The 21,755-nt window shown below is 32.6% G+C and overlaps 3 protein-coding genes across 7 annotated transcripts; 1 reads left to right on the top strand and 2 right to left on the bottom strand.

The window, feature by feature from the left end:
- The first annotated feature begins 3,137 nt into the window (after positions 1-3,137).
- Positions 3,138-4,495, top strand: LOC18034960 (60S acidic ribosomal protein P2A). 3 transcript variants are annotated; one of them, XM_024179137.1, is made up of 4 exons: positions 3,138-3,272; positions 3,366-3,458; positions 3,932-4,155; positions 4,246-4,461. In XM_024179137.1, the coding sequence occupies exons 2-4, from the start codon at positions 3,371-3,373 to the stop codon at positions 4,270-4,272; spliced, it is 339 nt and encodes a 112-aa protein (XP_024034905.1). In that variant the 5' UTR covers positions 3,138-3,272; positions 3,366-3,370; the 3' UTR covers positions 4,273-4,461. The 3 variants fall into 3 exon arrangements, with proteins under 3 accessions (XP_024034905.1, XP_006424297.1, XP_006424296.1); XM_006424234.2 differs by having other exon boundaries at positions 3,139-3,272; positions 3,369-3,458; XM_006424233.2 differs by having other exon boundaries at positions 3,140-3,276; positions 3,369-3,458; positions 4,246-4,495.
- Positions 4,496-5,934: 1,439 nt separating this feature from the next.
- LOC18033751 (histidine-containing phosphotransfer protein 5) lies at positions 5,935-10,575 on the bottom strand. Its single transcript, XM_006424235.2, has 6 exons — positions 10,476-10,575; positions 9,574-9,704; positions 9,400-9,468; positions 8,095-8,166; positions 6,381-6,453; positions 5,935-6,261 (listed from the first exon to the last, which is right to left on the bottom strand). Exons 1-6 carry the CDS (start codon positions 10,533-10,535, stop codon positions 6,214-6,216), a joined length of 453 nt encoding a protein of 150 aa, XP_006424298.1. The 5' UTR covers positions 10,536-10,575; the 3' UTR covers positions 5,935-6,213.
- A 2,393-nt stretch (positions 10,576-12,968) lies between these two features.
- On the bottom strand, positions 12,969-20,544 carry LOC18034028 (peptidyl-prolyl cis-trans isomerase CYP71). Of its 3 annotated transcripts, XR_002904242.1 has the most exons (14): positions 20,235-20,544; positions 20,035-20,120; positions 19,476-19,564; positions 18,077-18,316; positions 17,804-17,925; positions 17,352-17,427; positions 17,072-17,179; positions 16,806-16,982; positions 16,439-16,656; positions 16,045-16,177; positions 15,208-15,431; positions 14,703-14,856; positions 14,112-14,450; positions 12,969-12,985 (listed from the first exon to the last, which is right to left on the bottom strand). XR_002904242.1 is itself a non-coding variant. In XM_006424236.2 (13 exons), the coding sequence occupies exons 1-13, from the start codon at positions 20,393-20,395 to the stop codon at positions 14,367-14,369; spliced, it is 1,872 nt and encodes a 623-aa protein (XP_006424299.1). In that variant the 5' UTR covers positions 20,396-20,544; the 3' UTR covers positions 13,952-14,366. The 3 variants fall into 3 exon arrangements, 2 of the variants coding, with proteins under 2 accessions (XP_006424299.1, XP_024034607.1); XM_006424236.2 differs by lacking the exon at positions 12,969-12,985 and having other exon boundaries at positions 13,952-14,450; XM_024178839.1 differs by lacking the exons at positions 12,969-12,985; positions 20,035-20,120; positions 20,235-20,544 and having other exon boundaries at positions 13,952-14,450; positions 18,077-18,324; positions 19,476-19,565.
- Between the last annotated feature and the right edge of the window lie 1,211 nt (positions 20,545-21,755).

A 21,755-nucleotide genomic window follows, 5' to 3' on the forward strand; every position in this document is an offset into this window, starting at 1 on the left:
AACAATAAACGAATTTATTTATGTTAGGTTGTTTAAGTAATTTCAATTAAAAAAAAGAATTTTGAGGGGTGTCAAAAGGTCTACTAAAAGAAAATGTGAAAGTAATAGTATATATATATATATATATATATCTTGAGATGTAATTTGCATGTAATTAATATGACTATATTAATTAATAATCATCATAATTATCAATATTTTCTCAGCTAAGTCATTTAAACATTCTTTTTGCTTCATCTTTGAGGTTAATAGTCTAAGTCTCTCTGTGAATGTTAGGAGCCTATTTATTAGGGATGGCAATGGGGAGGGGAGGGGAGGGGACCAATCTCCCCGTACCCATCCCCAATATTTTGCGTATGTCCCCGTCCCCGTCAGAATTACTTGAGAAAATCAACATCCCCTCCCTAAATAATAACAGGGGATCCCCGAGGGTCCCCGATCCCCGAATAACTAATACATTTTTTTTTCGATTTTGAGTTAATCATATTAAAATAAAAAATTCAAATAAAAGTAAAGTTCGAAATATATTTTACATTAATATCCATTACAAAAGTCACATACATTAAATTAGTAAGTAACGCAGCATGCAAGAGATACAAACTTCTTTTACAAACTATCATGAACAAATTAATAGTCTAATACAAAATTGTTACAAATAAAATCGAATTTAGATTCAAAATTAACTTTTTCAATGGTGGCGTTGGCACTTTATAAATGTGGACTATTCCCTTTACAACACAATAGTTAAATCGAAGCAAATCAAGAGTAAATATTAGATTAGATTAGATTAAATTAGATTAGATATTAAAATTGTGATTCGCTGTGGGCAATTATAACATCTAAAAATAAATAAAAAATAGATTTAAGTTTAAAATATTTAAAGAATATTAAAAATAAAAAAAAAACTTTTGGGCTAATAGAATCTACTCGGTCTTTTTAATGTCCTAAATAAAAATTTAGGACTTTAATTAGTTAATTAGGCCTAAAAGTTTAATAATATAAATATTTTGATATTTTTTATTTTTTCCAATATTTATAATTTTATAATTTAAATTTTATTATTTATTTACTAGTAATTTTAAAAAATTAAAATAAAATTAAAAATTAAAATGGGGAAATGGGTAGGGGATGGGGATTCCACCTCATCCCCGTCCCCTCCCCGAATAAGAAATTGGGTATGAAATTATCCTCATACCCTCCCCGAATGGGGAAAATCCCCGAGGGTACCCGTCCCCGTGAGGATTTTTGCCATCCCTACTATTTATTTATTAATTTATTTGATTTCATATTTTATGGATTGGACTTAAACTTAGATGCATGAAGGTATACAAATTTATATCAATAATTTAAGTTAAAATAGTTACGCTATTATTTATAAGCTTATATAATTTTAAAATTAGTTATAAAAATTAAATTATAAATAACAACTCACACAAGTTGTACTCTAAAACATGTATGAAATATCATATGTGTTAAAAGTACAAACAACATATTCTCCATATGATGAATTTATAAAAGACATGTCAAATAAGTCTTACTCCAAAATAAAAACATGTACTAAATGTCATCCATATGCTGAAATTATAAACGACATGCCCTATTATCTTATAATTTTGTACAACATTTTGTTGCACCAAACTAGAGATGGCAATAGGCATTGCCCGCTGCAAGTTGCCAATACCAAACCCGCACTCGCACCCACACAAAATTTGAATTACTAAATCCACCCGAAACCTGTTGTGAGTTTTATTTTTTTTTCAAGAAAACTAGCCCGCTAGGGGTTTTGATGATTACTAAACATGCAATGGTACCCAACGGATATTTTGCAGTTCTCATATTTAGAACCACAAATATTGAATATGTCAATTTATAACAATAACCTAAAGTTCCACATAAAATACTTGATTCTAAATTTAATTAAAGTAAATAGAAAATTAAAATTTCAATATCAATCCAACATTAACTTTCAAATTTAAGTATGAAATATACAAGTCCATCAAAACTCAAAAGTGCTTTTGATTTTAAAAAAGAAAAAAAAAGAAAAAATTCACAAACTAGCATACAAAGGTATCAACACAATTATGCAAAAGTAGCACCACTGCACCAGCAACAATATCATCTCATATTCTCATTCAACGCAAGCTCCAAGAGTTAAGCTCCGTTTGATAGAGCTTTTCAAGTAGAGATTTTGTTAGTAAAACTTTTATAAATAAAGCTTTTACCCAATAAATATTGTTTTGTTGTTGATGAGAACTTTTATAAAAAATTTATAAAATTATTTTAATAGGTAAGTTTTTTAAAATTATGTTATGAAAAGAATAAAATAAGACTGTCAAATAAGTAGAAGATATTTTAAATATTTTAAAATTTAAAAAAAATTCAATCTCTACTCCCAAAAACTCAAAACTTGAGCTTTTACTAGTAGAGGCAAAATAACTTACTTAATCTTTAAAATCTCTATTAAAAAAACAACAAAACAACAATAAAAATTATGATAAAAGCTTTTGGGATTAAATAAGCACTTATAACCACTAAATAAGACAAACCAAATAGGCAATTAGATCTTCATTTCATTTGCCACTAGTAGCACTCATCCAACACGATTCCTACAATAATAACTAAGATTAATATTTATATCTAAACACTAATCTGAAAAACAAAATTATAATAATACGTGCATTAAGTTATATAAACTTAATGCATACAAAATTATAATAATCCATCCATTAAGTTAAAGAATACTAATTTATACATTTAAATTTATTGCTTGATATATTTTTAGGTTTAATTTTTTTAATTAAAAATTTAAAAAAATATTGATTGACGGATATTCATATGGGTATCCGTCAAATATTTAGCATATACTAAATCCACCCACAACTTAATAGATTTTAATTTATGATATCAAACTTGTCCGCAATTGTAAAATTACTCGCAACGAGCAGATATTAGTTTGCGATTACAATTAATATCCCTGCACCAAACGCCCCTTGTACTAATGCAACTGCGAAGGGTTCTTGAACAAAAAGCGGCTTTCATAAATACCCTTGCAACCAAACACCAAAACAACTTAGCAGAGGGAGAAAATAGTAAAATACTAACCAACGGCCAGGATTAATTCAGTTCCGCCCTACTCTCACAAACCAAAAACCCTAGCTATTTATAACCCTTTTTGCATCGCCAAAATCTCTTTAAGCAAATCCTAGGAGGAACTCTCACACACTCTTATTGTTCAAAAAGTCGATCTTTATCGTCTCACCTCTCTGCTATAAGCAAGTAAATTGCCCTTCTCTGTTTCTCTCTTCCTATCAATTTCATTCATTAACACTGATTTGACGTGATTGTTTTGTGTTGTGTCGTTTTATCAGAAATGAAGGTGATCGCTGCTTATTTGCTCGCCGTTTTGGGTGGCAACGCCAACCCATCGGCCGATGACTTGCAGAACATTCTTGGATCAGGTATTCTGTCCTTGTCCGTACAACCCGGATCGTTAATTTTTAATATTTTTCAAAAAGATTATTCTTTTTTAATTTAATCAGGCATTGATAATTTTATGTTCTGAAGCATGAGATTAATGTGTTTGTAGTCTTAAATTAGCATTAGTGAATTTGTTGCTAATGGAAGCTTCAATAATGAGTTGTAAGCACGTTATTGGATAGAGATAGTTAAAATGTTGTATTCTTTGTAGTTCATGATTTTACTGACAAAACAATGTTGACATATTTGTAAATCATGAAGGGAAAAAAGAGGCAATTTCAAATTTTTTACTCTTGAGTTTTTTATTTTGTTTATGAGAACACTAAGCTGTAAAACTTAAAATGTTGAGGCTTGAGCCATTGAAAACAAATTGGAGTTTGGTTTATTTGTGGAAGGGGTAGTGAGGGGGGCTTGATGTGGTGTTAAATGTTTTCTTGGGTGTTTGGTTTTGCAGTTGGAGCTGAAGCTGATGATGAGAGAATAGAGTTTCTCTTATCAGAAGTCAAGGGCAAGGATATTACCGAGCTAATTGCATCCGGAAGGGAGAAGTTGGCATCAGTGCCATCAGGTGGTGGTGTTGCTGTTGCTGCAGCAGCACCTGCTGCAGGTGCTGCTGCTGCTCCTGCTGCTGAGGCTAAGAAAGAGGAGAAGGTCGAGGAGAAGGAAGAATCTGATGATGTAAGTTTTGTGTTGTGAAATTATATCCAAATGTATGCTATCGTTTTGTTTTGAGTATTTTGGCTGACTTGTACTTTGATTTTTCTGCAGGACATGGGTTTCAGCCTTTTCGACTAAGCTCTCAATGTTGCTTTTTCTGTATGAAGGATTATTATATTTGGTCATTAGTGTTTTTATTTGATTGTTACAAGTTTTTGGTTTGTAGTTGGATATGGTTTTCCCATTTTAGAGATTGTTTGAACTCTTGGAAGTTTTGTTTAGTTAATGAGGTGAAATCAACATTTCTGTTAAAATTCACTTTTATTATCCTAAAATCTTAATGATCTATACTATGTTGGAATCATTTTGGTAGTCAATCTATTTAAGAAATTATGTAGTTCTTTTATTGCTTAATTTTCTTTTGATTATCCATATATTTGTGAATGGTTTTTTGGGGTTTGATTCAACTACTGCTGAAGTTAGGTCTGTGTCTCTGTTTTCCTGAGACTTATATTGGTGTACTTGTAATGATTACAGCTATAGTTTAAATTTTGAAATCTTCCTAAAGAGTTCTCTTAAAGAGGATTAAATGTTAGGAGTGTTGAAATTTGACCACACAAAGTGCTAATTTGGTATTTATTCTACCTAACACGTACTTTTAGGGGCAAATATTGCTTAGATTATGCAAGCTGTCATACAATGAAGGAGACAGTTGATTTCATTCAGGCCACAAGGAGATTTTTACCATTTTGTTTTGTTTTTGTTTCTTCATTTACCCGGAGCTCTACTATGCATCCTATCTCTCAGAAAATTTTCTTCCTTTTTAGGTCGGTAACTAGAAATTTTAAAAGTAAAAGTTTACCCTAAATACTGCAAATGTGGATGGAGGATTGATGCGTAGCGGAATGCATCATAAATGTGGATAATGTCTAGATTATTTGTGCTTGTGGTTAGGCTTTGCATTGTGCGTGATAATACTAAACGGAGGCCTTGGCCGCCAGGCAAATGTGGATGGAGGATTGATGCGTAGCGGAATGCATCCTAAATGTGGATGGTAAATGTTATTTGTGTTTGTGGTTAGGCTTTGCATTGTGCGTGATAATACTAAATGGAGGCCTTGGCCGCCAGGCACCTGTTGCTAGTCGTGTGAAATTGCTCTGCTATTGCTCGATCTCATGCCTATAAAAACTGTAAATGGTCAATGAATTCTGTGTACTGTTTATAAACAAAATCTTATTGTTCCTTAATTACTGTGTGAATCAAGACTAGCTCCTCAAGCAAGTGGATCAAGCATCATTGATGCTAAAAAGCCTAAACAAATCACGTAACCAGCAAATATGCCTTGGAGCTATGACAAGTCTTTTAAAGTGAGTCATCCAAGCCACAGAGCTAAGCAATGAGCTAAGCCAGTCTTCACTTACAAAGGAAGAGGCTCTTGCATAAATTGAGCTTAACGTTGATGCCCATGTAATTAGTGACACCTTTTATGTCGCAGCATGTGGACTTACTACACAGACAGATATGAATGAAGGACTAACTCTGTTCGCGCTTGACCACTGGCAACTTATCATTCAGGCCATTCAGTAATAATATAACTGAAAACTGGCTTAATCTAATCTAACTTGAAGGAATTTTAGCAATTTTGCATGCATATATAAAATATTGTATTACTTAACTCACCTAGCTAGATGTTATGGCACAAATGCAACCTTGCATTATGATGTATGCATAATGCAAGATAAGGCACATTATAAAGGAATGACATCCAATTCTATAAAATCCCAAGCATGCAACCATAGAACAAACAACAATTATTCATTAAGTTCAAAAACAGCAAATAAGAAGCGACACTGGTGTTCAAACACAACATAAAACAGGTTATTAGGTTCAAAAACAACAAACAAGAAAGCAACACGGATGTTCAAACACAACATAAAACAGGACACCAACTCGAAATAGTTTCAAACGAGCACCAAGTTTAGTTTCTGGTGAACTTTATTTAACACAAGCTATATGATAAGCAGCCATTTAGATGTTCGGCTGAGGAACCACCAGCAGCAAAGACACCAAGCCAGCTCTCTATGCTTGGTGTTGTCCCCTCTGAAGTGCCAGGATTTGCCTCCCAAGCTGGGTTCAAATACGATGAAATGAAATTGTAAGACTGTGTATATGGTTACTTCAATGATGAAGGTGAAATCAAGTAGCAAAATGAGGAGAGAGAGAGAGAGAGAGAGAATAAATATTACATTGAGAATGTGTGCAAGATTCACATGCAAAGTTTGGTACTCCTCCACAATCCTTTGGAGAATTTCATTACACCTAGAAGAATACACATCCAGTAGAAAACGATTGTGAGAAAAATTTTGTGAGCTACGGAAAGAGTACTTGACACTCAAAAGGTACTCAGCAGTTTGTGAAAAAAAAAAAATGGAAAAAAGGGTAAGTTTGAAGAGAAACGGGAAGACAGAGGAAAATAGATTAATACAGCTAAATTCAAGACTAATGCCATTATTAATCTCTCAAAAGATGTCATTAATAGGGCTAAGGAAGAAAGAAATACATGAGGCAATCATTATGGAATTAAGATAAAGAAATACACGAGGCAATCATTCTGGAATTAAGATATTTAGTTACAGAAAATTTTCTTGATTATATCTGCTTACCCGAGAACAGAAGTGGCCCTCATATGCATATGCAAATTTGCATATCCAGATTTAATGAAACAAGTGATACATCATACAAAAATACATAAACAATAAAATACATGTATACATGCATTAATGTGTGTGTACATATTATGTGTAAGAGGCAAAACTTTAGATTAAGACAATGCAGTAGAATACTCCATGTACCAAGAAACCTGAAGATGCACATACCAATGCTTCATGACCTTCCTAGAGACCTAAGGGCTTTGCCAAGAACAAAGCAGCCGCCCATCTGGATTTTAATACATTTGGTACCAAGGAAATATAGCCAAGGACCAATCAAGATAATGGTAACTTTATTGAGAATCACAAAACAACATTTTGGTTACACTTCCACTCCTTGCAAACTATGAAACTAATTTTGATTTTTCCTCTCTTTTCTTATTGCTAGGATTTTGTACATTATACCCGGGACTTTATGCCTCCCTTCTTGAATGTTCTACAAAGATTAAGAAATAAATAGATCCATCTCATCGACAAAAATATCACTGTTCACTGTACATGTTTTGCTTCTTCCATGTTTGTGAGTTTCTATCTACTGGTGCATAGAGTTTAGTCTCTTTTCATCATTTTGTGATGCACTCTTATTCCATAAAGTATTTATGGTTTGATGTGCAATTATTTTTCTTCATTCATTCTACTGAACATTGGATTTTCAACTACATATTCGTAGAAGAAATTCAGGAATGGTTTCCAAATTTGAGCAAAAAATTATAAACCATAACAAACTGTTAAATCTGGATATGACACACTATGAAGATTGACAGGACTCAGATACTGAACTAAGGTCAGTCTTTTTGTTTTGACACCAAATTATCAAAAATTGTAAAAAATTTAATGTGTAAAACATGACTAACACTTGGCCTAGTACAGTTAAAGGTATTAACAAGGCACATCTTCGCACATATATAGTATCATTACTGATGTAACTGACATTACATGGCAATTCATTTATTGCAAGGACAGATCCTTTGTGAGTACTGATTCCACTGATTTAAATGAAACTTAATAAAGATGGTTTTTGTCCAAGGAAATGAAACTTTGAACAGATTAGGTTCAGGAAAAACAATGCACAATATATATTAGTAACACTTTGAACTCTTAAGAGAATAAAAAAAGAGACAAAATCAAAAGTTCACATACCAAAGTGAAAAGTCACAAAACATACATTCATACACAAAGACAGACAGTATATTATGAAAGCACATGCTAATGTAACTTATTTTCTTGGCAATGAGAGAAGGGCACTTCCTACCTTTCCTTGTCCTTGTCATCAATGGCAGAGCGAAGTTCACGGCAAGCAAGGGCCACGCGACAACCACCAATGCTGTAGTTTCAAATGCAACAATCATTTAGGAGGTTCAATTTATTCTTGGTTAAGATAATGGGACTAAACAGAAAAGCATCCATGAGATGAGCAAAAATTGAGTGGCAAAATGGCAGAAGAGTATATATAATCATATCCAGTGCATCAGAATGAAACGATAATCAGTAATTATTCTTTATGGATGAGACATGACCTATCAATTTGAGGTTTCTATAAAGAGAATCTGTTTGAAGAGTCTACTCTACTTTTAAAGCTAGACTAAGTTTCCTTCTTGCCAAAGATCTTATCATTTCAGTTTATATTGTAACCTGTATTCATGAATCTTTATGCTGAGCACTTTCAGGAAATAATATTTCTTTTAATCACAGTTATTAAATGGCATCCTTATTTGCAATCAACCAATGTTGAGCCAAAATTTCCAAACAATAATTTTGCTTATGAGGAATGAAGTAATAAAACTTGTTCAAGACATAACAATAAGAAATGAAACACCAGAAAACCATTAATTGCTTACTGAGAGATGCTTATATCTTTAGCTAACTCAATTCATCAAAGAATACTGCTCTGGATAGAGCCAAAGAACAAAAGACTATTTACAAGTGATGTCAAGTAAACTAACTTCAGAAGATCAAGTTAAAGCAAAAAGATCTGAAACTAATTGACTATCAAGAGGACTAGTTATAAGTAATTGCTCCGGACAGTTGTGAATTTACACCACATGCCACACGCACGCCCACAAATCAGTATTAAAGAACACTGTCTAGAGGCAGACAAACAAAGGTTTAGTGAAGCTGATCAATATTAATTAAAGCCAGAGGATCATTAAAGCAAAAAGATCTCAAACAAAATGCATTTCAAGAGATCTAATTATAAATAATTACTTCAAATGAGTGAATGCATACCACGCGCCACAAGAATGCGCGTCAATCAATAATAAATATCTTGACAAAATGCTGATGCTGTCGTAATGAACGTTCCAGGTAATAATTAGTTCCATGCATATACGTACAAATACAAACTTTTAGCTCAGCCAACGGTTGCTTCCAAGTGTTCCGGATGCATTAGCACATACCATGTGTGGAAAATCATGATCACTTCCTACTTTTCCGGATTTATATCAAATGCCATGCACGTATAGCTAGAGCGTAAATTTCTTAAGTAATTGCAAGCAAACTTGGTATGGACACATATTAGATTCTTATACAAGTTCAGATGGCAAACAGAAAATCTTACCTCGAGCTGGCTCCCCTGAGTTGATGGACCGCAGCTATCAACTTGTCATAGTCCACTGAAGGTTCTTGCCTGATGATGATACATCAAACACACAAATTATTGAGAAAATCTATGGAAATATTTTCTAAAATTGATTAAGATTCTGACTGAAGTAGAATGAGGTCTGAAAAATACAGGGAATCACGAGCTTGTGTTATGGCATTTTCAGCATCCCTTGTGAACAAATTGATCACTTCTGTAACAAACAGAGGACTCTGATCGTTTTGAATTCTGCTTAAGGTATCGAAATTATGGTCCAGTATACCCTACAAGCAGCAAGAAATAATGAGAATGATGATTCTTTGACAGTGTATAGGATTGATTTATGCTTTACAAACAGTACTTAACTTTTACCGCTGAAAGAAAGTAATTAATCCAAGAGATTTCTTCTATCCAAGTTTCAAATGCAAGAAATATCACTTACAAAATCATAGTTAGTTTTATTAGTTTTCCTCTTCAGATGAACTACATTAACCATGACTTATACAAATCATCATCACCCAAACAGATGATCAGAATCAAGAGAAACTATATAGCTTGTACTTGATAAGCATCAGAAGTCCAATTACAAACTTAATGACCGCATAAAAAGGACATGCAATATGATCATCAAGGCTTCAACAGATACATTAACAATATAAAAAAAAAAAAAAATCAAATTTGTTATACATCGTCCTTACAAATATATGCATGTTATAATTAACACCATAAAATCACTATAAAAAATATCTCAAAATGACACTGAGACACCTACACAACAATATTTATTAAAAAATATTCGTTAAAGTACACACGTTGAGAAAGACTCTTTTCAACAAAAATTTAAAAATTATATGAAAAATCTAGTTAATATAAATCGTACATGACCAAAATCAAAATAAGAACAAATATTATTTTTGTCATGCATTTTTTTTGCCCCTTTTTCTTGGGTCGAGAGTCTTGTTGCTTAACGTGTATCCTAAGATACACAATCAAGTATCTTAATCAACAAGTAACAACCCAACATGCACATCCAAGAACAAGAGCAAGAGTTTCACCTGCTCACGCAGGGAGCGAACAAAGTTGTTCAACTCTTGCTGAAGGCTGGTACCCACCATTGTCTTTTTCTTGTTTCAAAGAGAAATTATCGGTGATGAGGAAATGGAAATCACAGGGAGAGCTTCTTATAAAGAAGAAAGGAAAGGCTCAGGAGTGTAACTCATGCATGCATACGCAACATCTGGCAACTGAATGACGTGTATGTGAGACTGAGGTGGCAAAGAATAATAAGTGCTTTTGAAAAATATTTTGTCAGCAAGTAAAAGAGTGAGCGTTAAAGTTGCAAGTTTTATTTTGTTTTGTATTATTGGGATAATCAAATCCCCTCTGGCACCCTCGTCTCAGTTTGGCGTGAGAGTTGCATTTTGCCTTATACGTGGAAAGGTTTTAAAACGGCAGTTACATTTTACACGTAGGGCAAAAGCAAATTCCACGCGCAGTGTGATGCGTGCTTATACACGCGCTCTAGCGCCAAAAGGTTTTGCCACTTGATGATTTGGATGGATGGTCTCTAATCCTAAGTTTAACAAAAATGATTACCTTATTAACTAACTATTTAGGTTGAAAGAAATTAAAAGGAAAAGAAACCTCAATAATATTTGTTATTACCATATTTGCTTTAAAGTTTAATTAAAAGGAAAATCTAAATTGATGTGGTTTCCAAAATATGAAAATGGAAGGTAAAATGATGAATGATAACTAATACAGAAATCACCAACCGCTCAATAAAAGATGCCGCATTACTTATTGTTTAATTAAAATTAAAGAAAAAATTTATGATACCATGATTAAAATTATGGTATCAATGCTATGATAAATATAAATTTTGTAAATTACACACGAGATAAGTAAATGAAAGGTAAAACAAGTAAATTAATATAAGAGTAGTAAATTAGTGTTTTAAAATTACAAACAAAACAAACAATCACAAAAATAACATAAAACATGTTAATCAATATTAAATTTAGTTTAAAAAATACTTTATTTATTTAATCTATTTAAGTAAAGAAAAAAAATTACTCATCAATTAAAAACAAAAAAAAATTTGCAACGAAAACAAATGGAATAAGTTTTATTGAATTGATTTAACCATAAATTCTATATTCATAATAGAGATTTATAAACTTCTTTTTTTTAATCCATTTTCTATCGTAGTATTTATTTACTATAAAGGTCAATTAAGCAAAATTATTATTATTGTTATTATTATTTTTATTTATTTTTTTGTGCAGATCAAAGCCAAATCAAGATACAAAGATATTCTTATATTACTAGACATATTGAAATGTTAATAAAATTGAATATACTTTTTAGTTTTATACATACTTTATGTAGCTTCAAAATTCGCTTCTTACTTATATTAAAATACTATTTGGAGTTACTATCGATGAGGTTTAGAATGATGCAAAATCACTTATTTTACAGATAATTTTAAAAAATACGAAGAAAAAAGTTTTTCAAAATTCGATTTTGAGAATAAGTTTTATTCTCAATAAAAATTCACATATTTTATCATATGTGTTACATAAATCAAAAAAAAAATTATCATTATTCAATTTAGAAATAAAAACAATAAATATATAATGTAATCATTCTTATAATGAGTTTTACTTTATGTTTGTAAGTTTTTAGTTTTTTCAATAATTTTTATAATATTTACTTATTTTACATTATATTTACAAGTTTTCTGTTTCATGAATATAATTTATTTTTTATTCTACACTTAATGTTAATTTACAAGTTTTATGTGACATCTATAAGTTTTTATTTTGCTTAGTAATAATATATCATTTTACCACTCCTATGTTAATTTACTTATTTTACCTTCTATTTACAAATTTTTTGTTTTATTTACTTAATTTATATTTTATTTTACATTTAATATTGATTCATAAGTTTTGTGTTACATTGATCAATTTTTGTTTTATTTACCACTCTTATATTAATTTATTTATTTTACCTTTCATTTACAAGTCTTATATTCCATTTATATCATTTATATTTTATTTGTTGATTAACTTATTTTACTTTCCATTTATATTATTTACACAATTTATGTTTTATTTTATACATATTATTAATCTACAAGTTTTATATTACATCTATAAATTTTTGTTTTGTTTATTAAAATACATCAATTTATTACTCTTGTGTTAATTTACTCATTTTATTTTCTATTTACAAGTTTTATATTCCACTTAAAAATTTTATGTTGTGTAATATTTGATTTACAAATTTCATGTTATATTTACATGTCGTATGTTTTATTTACACAATTTATTTTTAATTACAATATTAAAATCATAACATAACAACATTATAAAATAACCCTAAAATTGAAACATGTAAAACACTACTGTGAAAAGCTAAAGGTGAAAACGAAAAGATTGAAATGTGCAATTGGAATACATAAGTTGTATTTCAACTTATATTTTGTCACCAATAATTTATTTGACTTGAACTTTCTGCTCTTCAACTTTAACTTTCTGTTAATTGATCCAGCGATCGACTGTCATAAGTAAGAGTCAAAATTAAGGTTGCGTTTGTTTTTTTATCTGAAATATGAATATGTATGAATTTAGCTAAAGTCTGAATATGTCTGAATGAAAATGTCTGAATGACATGTTTGTTTTTTCTATTTCAACATCTAAAGAGAAAAACTTAAAAACTAATAGTTTGACATAAATATCCTTTTAAGTGGTGCACATATTTTTATTTTTCACAATTTATAATTTTCACAAGTTGATTAGTTTAGTAACATTAAAAAAAATAATATCATTGTTGATCTTAATTTAATTTTTTAATGATAGATGTAATTATAACATTAAATTTTATTATAAAGTCAACACTATTATTTTATTTTTGATTCATTACAATTGACATAACTTGATTTGTTCAGTATTTCAATTTAATTAATGTTATCATATGAATAAAAATTTAAAGCAATTAAAAAAATAACTTCAAAAATAATATAAAAATATAAAGTTTATACATAATATTAGAAATACATGAATTGTTAAGGGTATTTTTAATATTTGAAATTAAAATTTTTTATTTAAACTTTAGATAAAAGTAGACTTTTTTTTACTTTTTCTATTCAGATAAAATTATCTGACAATAAGTAATAAGTTAAAAAAAAAAGCTTAAAATAAATAATTGTCTGAAAAAAAATTAAATTCAGACTTCAAACTAAAAAACAAACATCACCTAAGTTGTGACTTGGGGGCCAAGATGAAAAAATTCGGAGAAAATAAGCGTCCTGATTAAATTTGGCTATCTTTCAAATCTTACACTTTGCCCTCTTAGTTTATAGATATCCGATAATGTCCTCCTTAAGCTTATAGCCTTTTCATTCTATCCCTCGTTGAATCCCGATCTTGGTTCCACCCCAGGCTCATTTCCTGGAAGTGCGTTAGCTAATGCCCATGTTTTCTCATCTTCTCGGGCAAGGAATTGCAAAATTATAAACACAAACTTGACTCAAAAAATCTATTTTAACGAAAACAACATATTGCTCCAGCAATAGAATGTGATATAAGGTGTCACCAACTACAGAAGGCAGAAAGTTAAATTGCAGTGGCTATGGTACATATACCTAATAAGAGCAGAGTTTTAGAAATGTCTTGAGAACTCACTTTTGAACTGTTATCACTCCTGAACGATGTCTACACTTTACACTGCAAATGCTGCTGTTTTCTCTTTCTTTCTTCTAGCTGTTCGAGAGAATCTGTTCCATTTCTCTTTCACCCCAATTAGTTTCTAGGAGGATAACGTTGATTGTCTAGTGAAAACAAACAAAAAGACTTGCCTGAAAAATGATTTTGCCATCAATACTTATTAATGAGGAATTCCAATCAATTTCTGAACCATTTGTACGCCTCTGGGAGTGTCTAAGACTTGGGGACGGTCACATTTAGAATCTTTACGTCTTGATATGGCTTGTCATTCTTGTCCGTCTTCACTTTCTCAATAGCCTGTCAGCAATGTCAAAAGATAAAAAGAAATAAATAAATGTTGGCACCTGTATAAATATCATGTAAAGGCATTGTCTGCAATTGCTCTAGACTTGCAGGATCAAAACCCAAAGAATTGTTGGACATGCGCCAAATCCAACTACAAGGACTTATACAGAAGGTTGTTGCCCAATACTAATGTCCTAGTCAGTAAAGCCAATGCCTTGCAGCATACTATTATAAAAGCCCCTCAAGAAAGTACACAAAAAATACCTGGACAACATCCATTCCTTTTATAACTCTACCAAAAACTGTGTGCTTGTTGTCCAGCCACGGAGTTGCAACAGTGGTGATAAAGAACTGAGACCCATTTGTATTTGGGCCAGCATTTGCCATTGAAACTGTGAAAGGCCTGTCATGTCTTAAACTGCAGATACAGAAGTTTTACAATTTAAAGTGAGTCATGTACATTAATAGCCAACCAGCCAATCACAAGCAGCAGTTTGTCAAGCAAGATATAATAGCAAGTGAAACATGCCAGATTGTAGTTTAGCAGTAGTCTTAGAGCAAAGAACATATTAAAATTGTCAAGCAAAGAACATGTTTCTCCACTTGTCTTGCAGCAAATTCATGAGTGCCTCTAACAATTTTGAATATATTATTATTAGTTACAGAAAGAAGCTTTTTCAAAGCATTGACAGAAGCACTAAGAAAAAAAATAAAGATGTGCGAGCCAATAATACCATGCTTCAGCATTTTAATAAACAAAAATTATTACCTTTTGTGAAACTCATCCTCAAATTCCCTTCCCCAGATAGATTGTCCACCAGTGCCATCTCCCAAAGGATCTCCAGTCTGAATCATGAAGCCTTTAATGACCCGGTGAAAAATGAGATTATTGTAATACTCATTCCGGCAGTGTGTTGTAAAGTTCTCCACAGTTTTCGGACATTCTTCTGGATAAAGTTTCATATGAATGTCACCCATTGTCGTATGCAAAATCTGGTAAAACAGATGGATAATAAAAAAAAGTATGAGTAAATGTGTTGCAAGCTAAGGAGACCCCTACAAGAAAGGAAATAAGAAACACATTTGGTCTGCCATAGCCTAAAAAGAGCAGTGCTGTAGAATACACTAAACAGCAGTAGATATTCTATCCGTATAACAAACGATTTTGAGGACCAGATCCATAAAAGAAACAACAAATCAAAAGGTTGAAGAAAGAAATAGTTATATATGAAAACTGACAATCAACTTATTACAATAGGCATGCAAGAGCAAGTATTTCAGAATGCAATAGCATGCAAGGGGATCTAGCCTGTTCAGCAAAACAAGATAAAAAGATCCTGAACCAGAAAGAAAGGATGGAACCCAGAATTAGCTTGAGTGGCAGCTTGGGTTCAAATACCTTGGGAAGCATCAGACCAATCTTAAATTCCAACATTATGCCCTGAGGTGACACCCAAAATCATTTATCCCATAGATAATAGATTTTATCCCAACTTTGTAAGCATGGAACTGTAGTCTAGGATGGAGAACTAAATGTTTGTGCTAGTGACAAGACAAATTGTCCGTGATTGCCCCACAAAAATAGATGTATAAAAAGAAAACTCACCACATTGTCAGGAAGAGATGTTGTCACTGAATTTCCTATATCCGACACAGCCAAAAGTTCATCAGGAGGTGGCTTTTCATTGAAGACGTCCCTTCCCTTCGTAGCATCTTCAGGCTCCTCCGGTTCTCTCCGACTATAGGGAGCATACATAGTTAGTCAAATGCAACACATTTCGAATAATCCTTCAGAATTTCTCTTTTAATTCCTAAAATTCTTAATAATCTCTCTTTCAATTCCCGGCTAACAAACCCTAGTTAATCATGGAAAATCATGCAGTTGAACAGCAATATTAAAGGCCATCACTAGTATACACATGCAAGAAGAAGAAATATTAATTACAATAATTAAAACAACAAAGAAATTAATAGTAAAGTTCAGTAGACTATTTTGTTACCTGAATAAATAGATCCTATGCCTCTTGAAAGCACAACAAAGTAGAGTAGGATCTGAAAATGGCTCTTTGCTCTCATTGGCATTTGCTGCAGCTGCTGGAATTTTTCTAACCTTTTTACTGCTTCGATCACCTTGATACAGAGCGATTCTCAAAAATCTATCATTGTTTTCCACTTTCCCAAGGATTCGAGACACTTTATTCGTGTGCAAATTTACAATCTATAAGAAGAATAAAAGGACAGGAAAAAAGTAAGAATATCACAGAAAACAAAAAGAAAAGGGGTAAAAAAATGCTTAAAGATGCTAAGACAATGAATTTTCAAACAGAAAGAATCTTACAATCGAAAAATAACAACGTGATATATTACCTTTATCCCTAGGAGAGTTGCATATATAAGGAAATTAGAGCTTTCGTCAAAAATTGCATTTGATGGTGGGGCAGTTTCTGTTTTCTCAATTTCCTTCTCAACAGCCATTCTTCGCCCAAAATCAATAGCTTCCAGCCGGTATAAGGGGGCATCACTTCTTTGAAGATCTTGGGCCACCTAATCAGAACAAGCTATTAGTTCATCACCTTCATGGAGTTCAAAAGATAAAATGTTAAAAATAAGATTTCATATAAAACTGATTTTACCTCAAGTGATTCGTCATAAACTCGTCTTAGTTTACCAGTTCTGAACCAAAATACACGTATTCTACGATCAGGTGATGTAATGGAAAACTGCTTACCATCTGGGCTCACCTGAAAAATATACAGCAATTTTCAGTATTAAACCTTTAACAACCACAAAACCCTCAAACTCACAAAAATGATTGAGCATAGCACATTAACACTAGGATAATATTCATTAGTGTCAAGACAAATTAGTTATAGAATTAACAGCTAACATAATCTTCTCAGAGATATATAGTACCTCAATAGCAGAAACAGTAGTTTTAGATTTGAGAATTTCGAAGAGATTAGTATCACTTTTTAATCTGAAGCTCACCCTGCATGTACCAGAAAACCATAGGAATTAAAAACTTAAAGCAAAATAAAGAACATCCAACGTTGAAACAGTCAACATAACAATGCCAAACTAATTCCAAAGTGATGTACAGGATCTTTAGCCATGTTACATAACAAACACACATGAAAAAACAATAGTATAAGGCATCAAATGGCTACAAAATATTTGATAAAAATGGTTGCTTTCCGAACCAAAAAAAAACAAAAAGGTAATAAATTGAGTGTAGGTGAACATGCACTGACCAGGAAACTAAATCAACGGATGCCAATGAAAAAAATTAAATACTTATCAAAATTCTATAGATCTCTGGTAAATTATCATAGTAATGATTACTTGGCATGTCCACTAGCACATACTCGCTTTCTGGGAACTGCAGGGTATGAGGGCTCCAATACTCGATGATGCCCTTGTCATCAGCAGATATCACAGTGTCAAAAACAGGGTTGTACCTCATAACTTTTATGGGCCCCATGTGTACCTGGAAAACACAAGGTAACAACAGAAAAAACATTAATAAGATTAAAAGAGAGAGAGACAGGACAACATATTAGCCTGTGAATAAGAAAAAAAGAACATAAAAATCTGGAAAAACTTTCATAAGCATGCAACTCCCAAAGTGGCTAAGGTACCTTCTTGGAGATGAGAGGTTCATTCGAGTCGGCTCTAGCATCATAAATATGGACAAATGAGGAGTTCCTATCACTAATGGCAAGCCCAGCTTTGACATCCCCTTGTTTGTAGACCCATTCAACAGCACCAGGAATAAATGGCAGACGAATCATAAGCATCATGTCATAGTTAACGACATCATATATCTTCACAGACTTATCATTTGAAATTGAACAGCAAAGCAAACCATCAACACTAACCTGCATTACTGAATCCAAGTCATGGTTGATGACAGCAATAACAAGTTTAAAAAAAAAAAAGGTAGCAATACAGAATAGCATAAAATACCATGAAAACTCAACAAACTAATGCAAAAGTTGCCTTAACTACGTAATACACAAAAACTGAAGCAGATGCCTAACCACAAATTTGGCAAAGGCTATGTCAATGGTAGGAAAGGTGGAAAACATAGAGAAAAGATAACAATAATGGCGTCATTGCAAATGATTGCACTATGGAGGACATGAAAAGGCATAGAAATTATAGAAGAACAAATACAGCTAGCAGTCTCAGGCAGCGTTGCAATACTACCTAGAGCAGAGTGCCAGTTAAGGTTCCGGCAACTTGATAGCATCACAGAAACATTTAGGATAAAGCAAAGCTGACCGTGCTGGCAATGAGTATTCTAAGTAGACAATTCACGGCAGCAATGATGATTAAGCAGTACCAACAATTGCAATCCCACCCTTCATGAATGTAAAAGTAATTGCAGTACACAGAGTGGTGGCGGTAATACTGATGGCAACGGCTTTCATATATTCCAATAGTGATGGACACATCATTAGTAGATAACACACTTGGTATAAACTAAGTGGAAAACAATAATATGACTAAACCATTTCTGCAACTTCCTGAAGAAAGGACCTTACAATGCAGATGCATTTCTTTGATAGGACACAGTTTCTAAAAGTAAATTCTTAGTTTCTTTCTCTATTCATTTTTTTAGGAAAAAAACACTGCAGAGGAGAGCACCATCACCCACGTTGTAGATGTTGGAGAATGTGCACATACTTGGAAAATCGAAACTGGTATATATTGTCGTATTTCCAATTTGCTATAAGACTTCACTTTTATTGGGGATGCCTAAGCGGCAAAATTAGGTTTCACACTTCTAATCTAGGAGGGACATTGGGCAACATTGTATGAATTCCAACTAAACTACCAAAAATTTGTTCTTAACTTCTATCGAGTGGCAAAACCCAAAGAGACCAACAAGCCCACAACAATAGATCATTAATTCAGTAATATACAAAGTCTAACACAATCATTATATACCAATGCCAATAACAATTAAATTAAGGACCAACTCGAAAAATATAAAATGGTATGCATGTATGCATATAAGGTTGGAAAGCTCACCGCTAGGCCTTCAATAGGACCGACGTGGGCTTTAAAATGCTTTGCAAACTCAATGCCAATCGCCTTTTTTTTCCAAAATTTCAAATGCCCTGGTTTAAAAAAGAATAGACAAGAAACAAAAAGTAATTAAGTGAACCTAAATATGATGATTAATTTAATCATCTATCGAATCTAATTGAGAGAACACAATAGACAGGTTTCAGTGTCAAAATTTTTCGATCATTTGCAAGCATCAACATCATGGTAAAGAAATGGAAACTTATCACTATTTGGCATCACAGAAAATTAGCAACTGACAGTGTCACAATTTACAGTTCCTGGACGACTAGCTTTGACAGTCGATCTCTATAACACCAGATTGAACAACTCCTTCAAATTCGAGTATCTTACAACATCCAGTTAAGTGAAGCTCAACAATATACGGATATAACATTAGTTATCCCAATCTCATATTACTAACTTGTTGAAGTAGCTTTAGATCACCCTTACATGCAAAAGAAGAAAACAACAAAGCCATAATAGCAAGAAAAAAAAGAGAAACAATATGTAAAAGTTTTACCATCAACACTTCCAGTAATAAAAAATTCAGCAGCGGAGACAGCAACATGTGTGACTACATCACGATGCATATAACTTTTCTCGTACCTGTAAAACAATATATCATGAACAATAAATGTTTCATCACATAGAAACCCTAAACCCCGAAACACATGACACAAAAGGAATTATTATTATTATTATGAAGCCGTATGAGCATACATGTTAGCGGACGGGAGCGCTTCGAGATAGGCTTTCTCGAACTGGAGCGGGCGCTTGGCCCGGGCCCGAGGGGCGGGCGTGGGCCCGACTATTGGCTCTACGTCGTCGTCCGCTGCTTCTGCAATGGCGTTTGCGTTGCCGTTTTGAGGCTGCTCCTCCATTATGGTCGTCAAAGTCTAGGGTTTCCGATAAGAAAGTGGAGCTTGAAGCTTTGTAAACTTAGAAACTTGAAAGTCCTTCACTCACCCCACGGCGTCCTAGTTTTGAAAGGGGAGAATTGCGTGGGATATATCCCATTTCCTTCGAAACACCCGATATATACCTAAAATTATAACACTCTTAAATTTTACACATATATACTCTAAAAAAATTAGTGAAAATACAAACATAACCATAACTAAATTCACATAAAACTAAACTCAACTCCTTAAAGTCGGATAAATAATCAAGAATACTTAACTTCAACCAAACCATACGCAATTAGTAATTCAACATAAATTCTCGATTTTTTTATGTTAATCGGATAAATAATCGAGAATACTCAACTTCAATTGAAATAAAAAAATTATCTAAAAAATTCTTAACTTTTTCAAGTAAATTGAGTAAAGAGTCGAGAATATTCGACTTTAATTTAACTTTGTCCAATATTCATTCAGTAAAAATTCTCAATATTTTATTGAAGTTCGGTAACTGGTTGAGAATATTCGACTTAAATTGTAATGAAAATTTTCTTTTTGATTAAGTCAGGTAAAAAATCGAGTATACTCGACTTGATCGTGTTATTATGTAAAAATTATGAGAGAGGAAAAAAACATAAATAGATGATTTTTTTAAATTATTTTTGACTTTTTATACTTTCATGAGATATATATATATACAATGGGGTATAAATTTAGTATTTAAAGACAAATGTGCATATTTAAATAAAAAAACCCTCTGAAAGTCTGCTCTTTTTTCAACCGCAGCTTCTGGCGAGGAAAAGCGTATGACGGACCCATTTTCAGGCCCAAGTTAAAGGTTTGGGCTCAATTTCTTTTAAATGCTATTTTTACCCCTAAATTTGTCCCATCAACCCCTAAATTCTCTTTTATGCTGGGCTGTGTCAATAACCAAGTTATTCACTAAATTAATTTTTTAGCCTCTACTTTCTTAGGAAAACCACTCAAATAGTCCCTTAGGGCATGGCAATACAGCTAGCTATTTGTGTGGAGAGAATGAGAATTGGTACACATTTTGGTAAATGATCACAAAAATACAAGATAACAATTGCAAGCACTATATCATGTGACATTCTCAACGAAAGGAAAAAAAGGGCAGAAGAACAACTAAAGAAACCTCATTGCCAGCCCCACATTTTCCCTACATGCTAAACAATTCACATGGTGGGGGTTGCAAGCTAGCACCTTCTCGAGCCCAATTCACATGGTGGGGGTTGCAAGCTAGGACCTTCTCGAGCCAACACAAAAATAGAAGCCAGGCCAGAAACAAACAACAGCAGCCACCGCCGCCTTACCCGACGCT

Source organism: Citrus clementina, unplaced genomic scaffold, assembly GCF_000493195.1.
Source record: "Citrus clementina cultivar Clemenules unplaced genomic scaffold, Citrus_clementina_v1.0 scaffold_8, whole genome shotgun sequence".
Classification (NCBI taxonomy): Eukaryota; Viridiplantae; Streptophyta; class Magnoliopsida; order Sapindales; family Rutaceae; genus Citrus; species Citrus x clementina.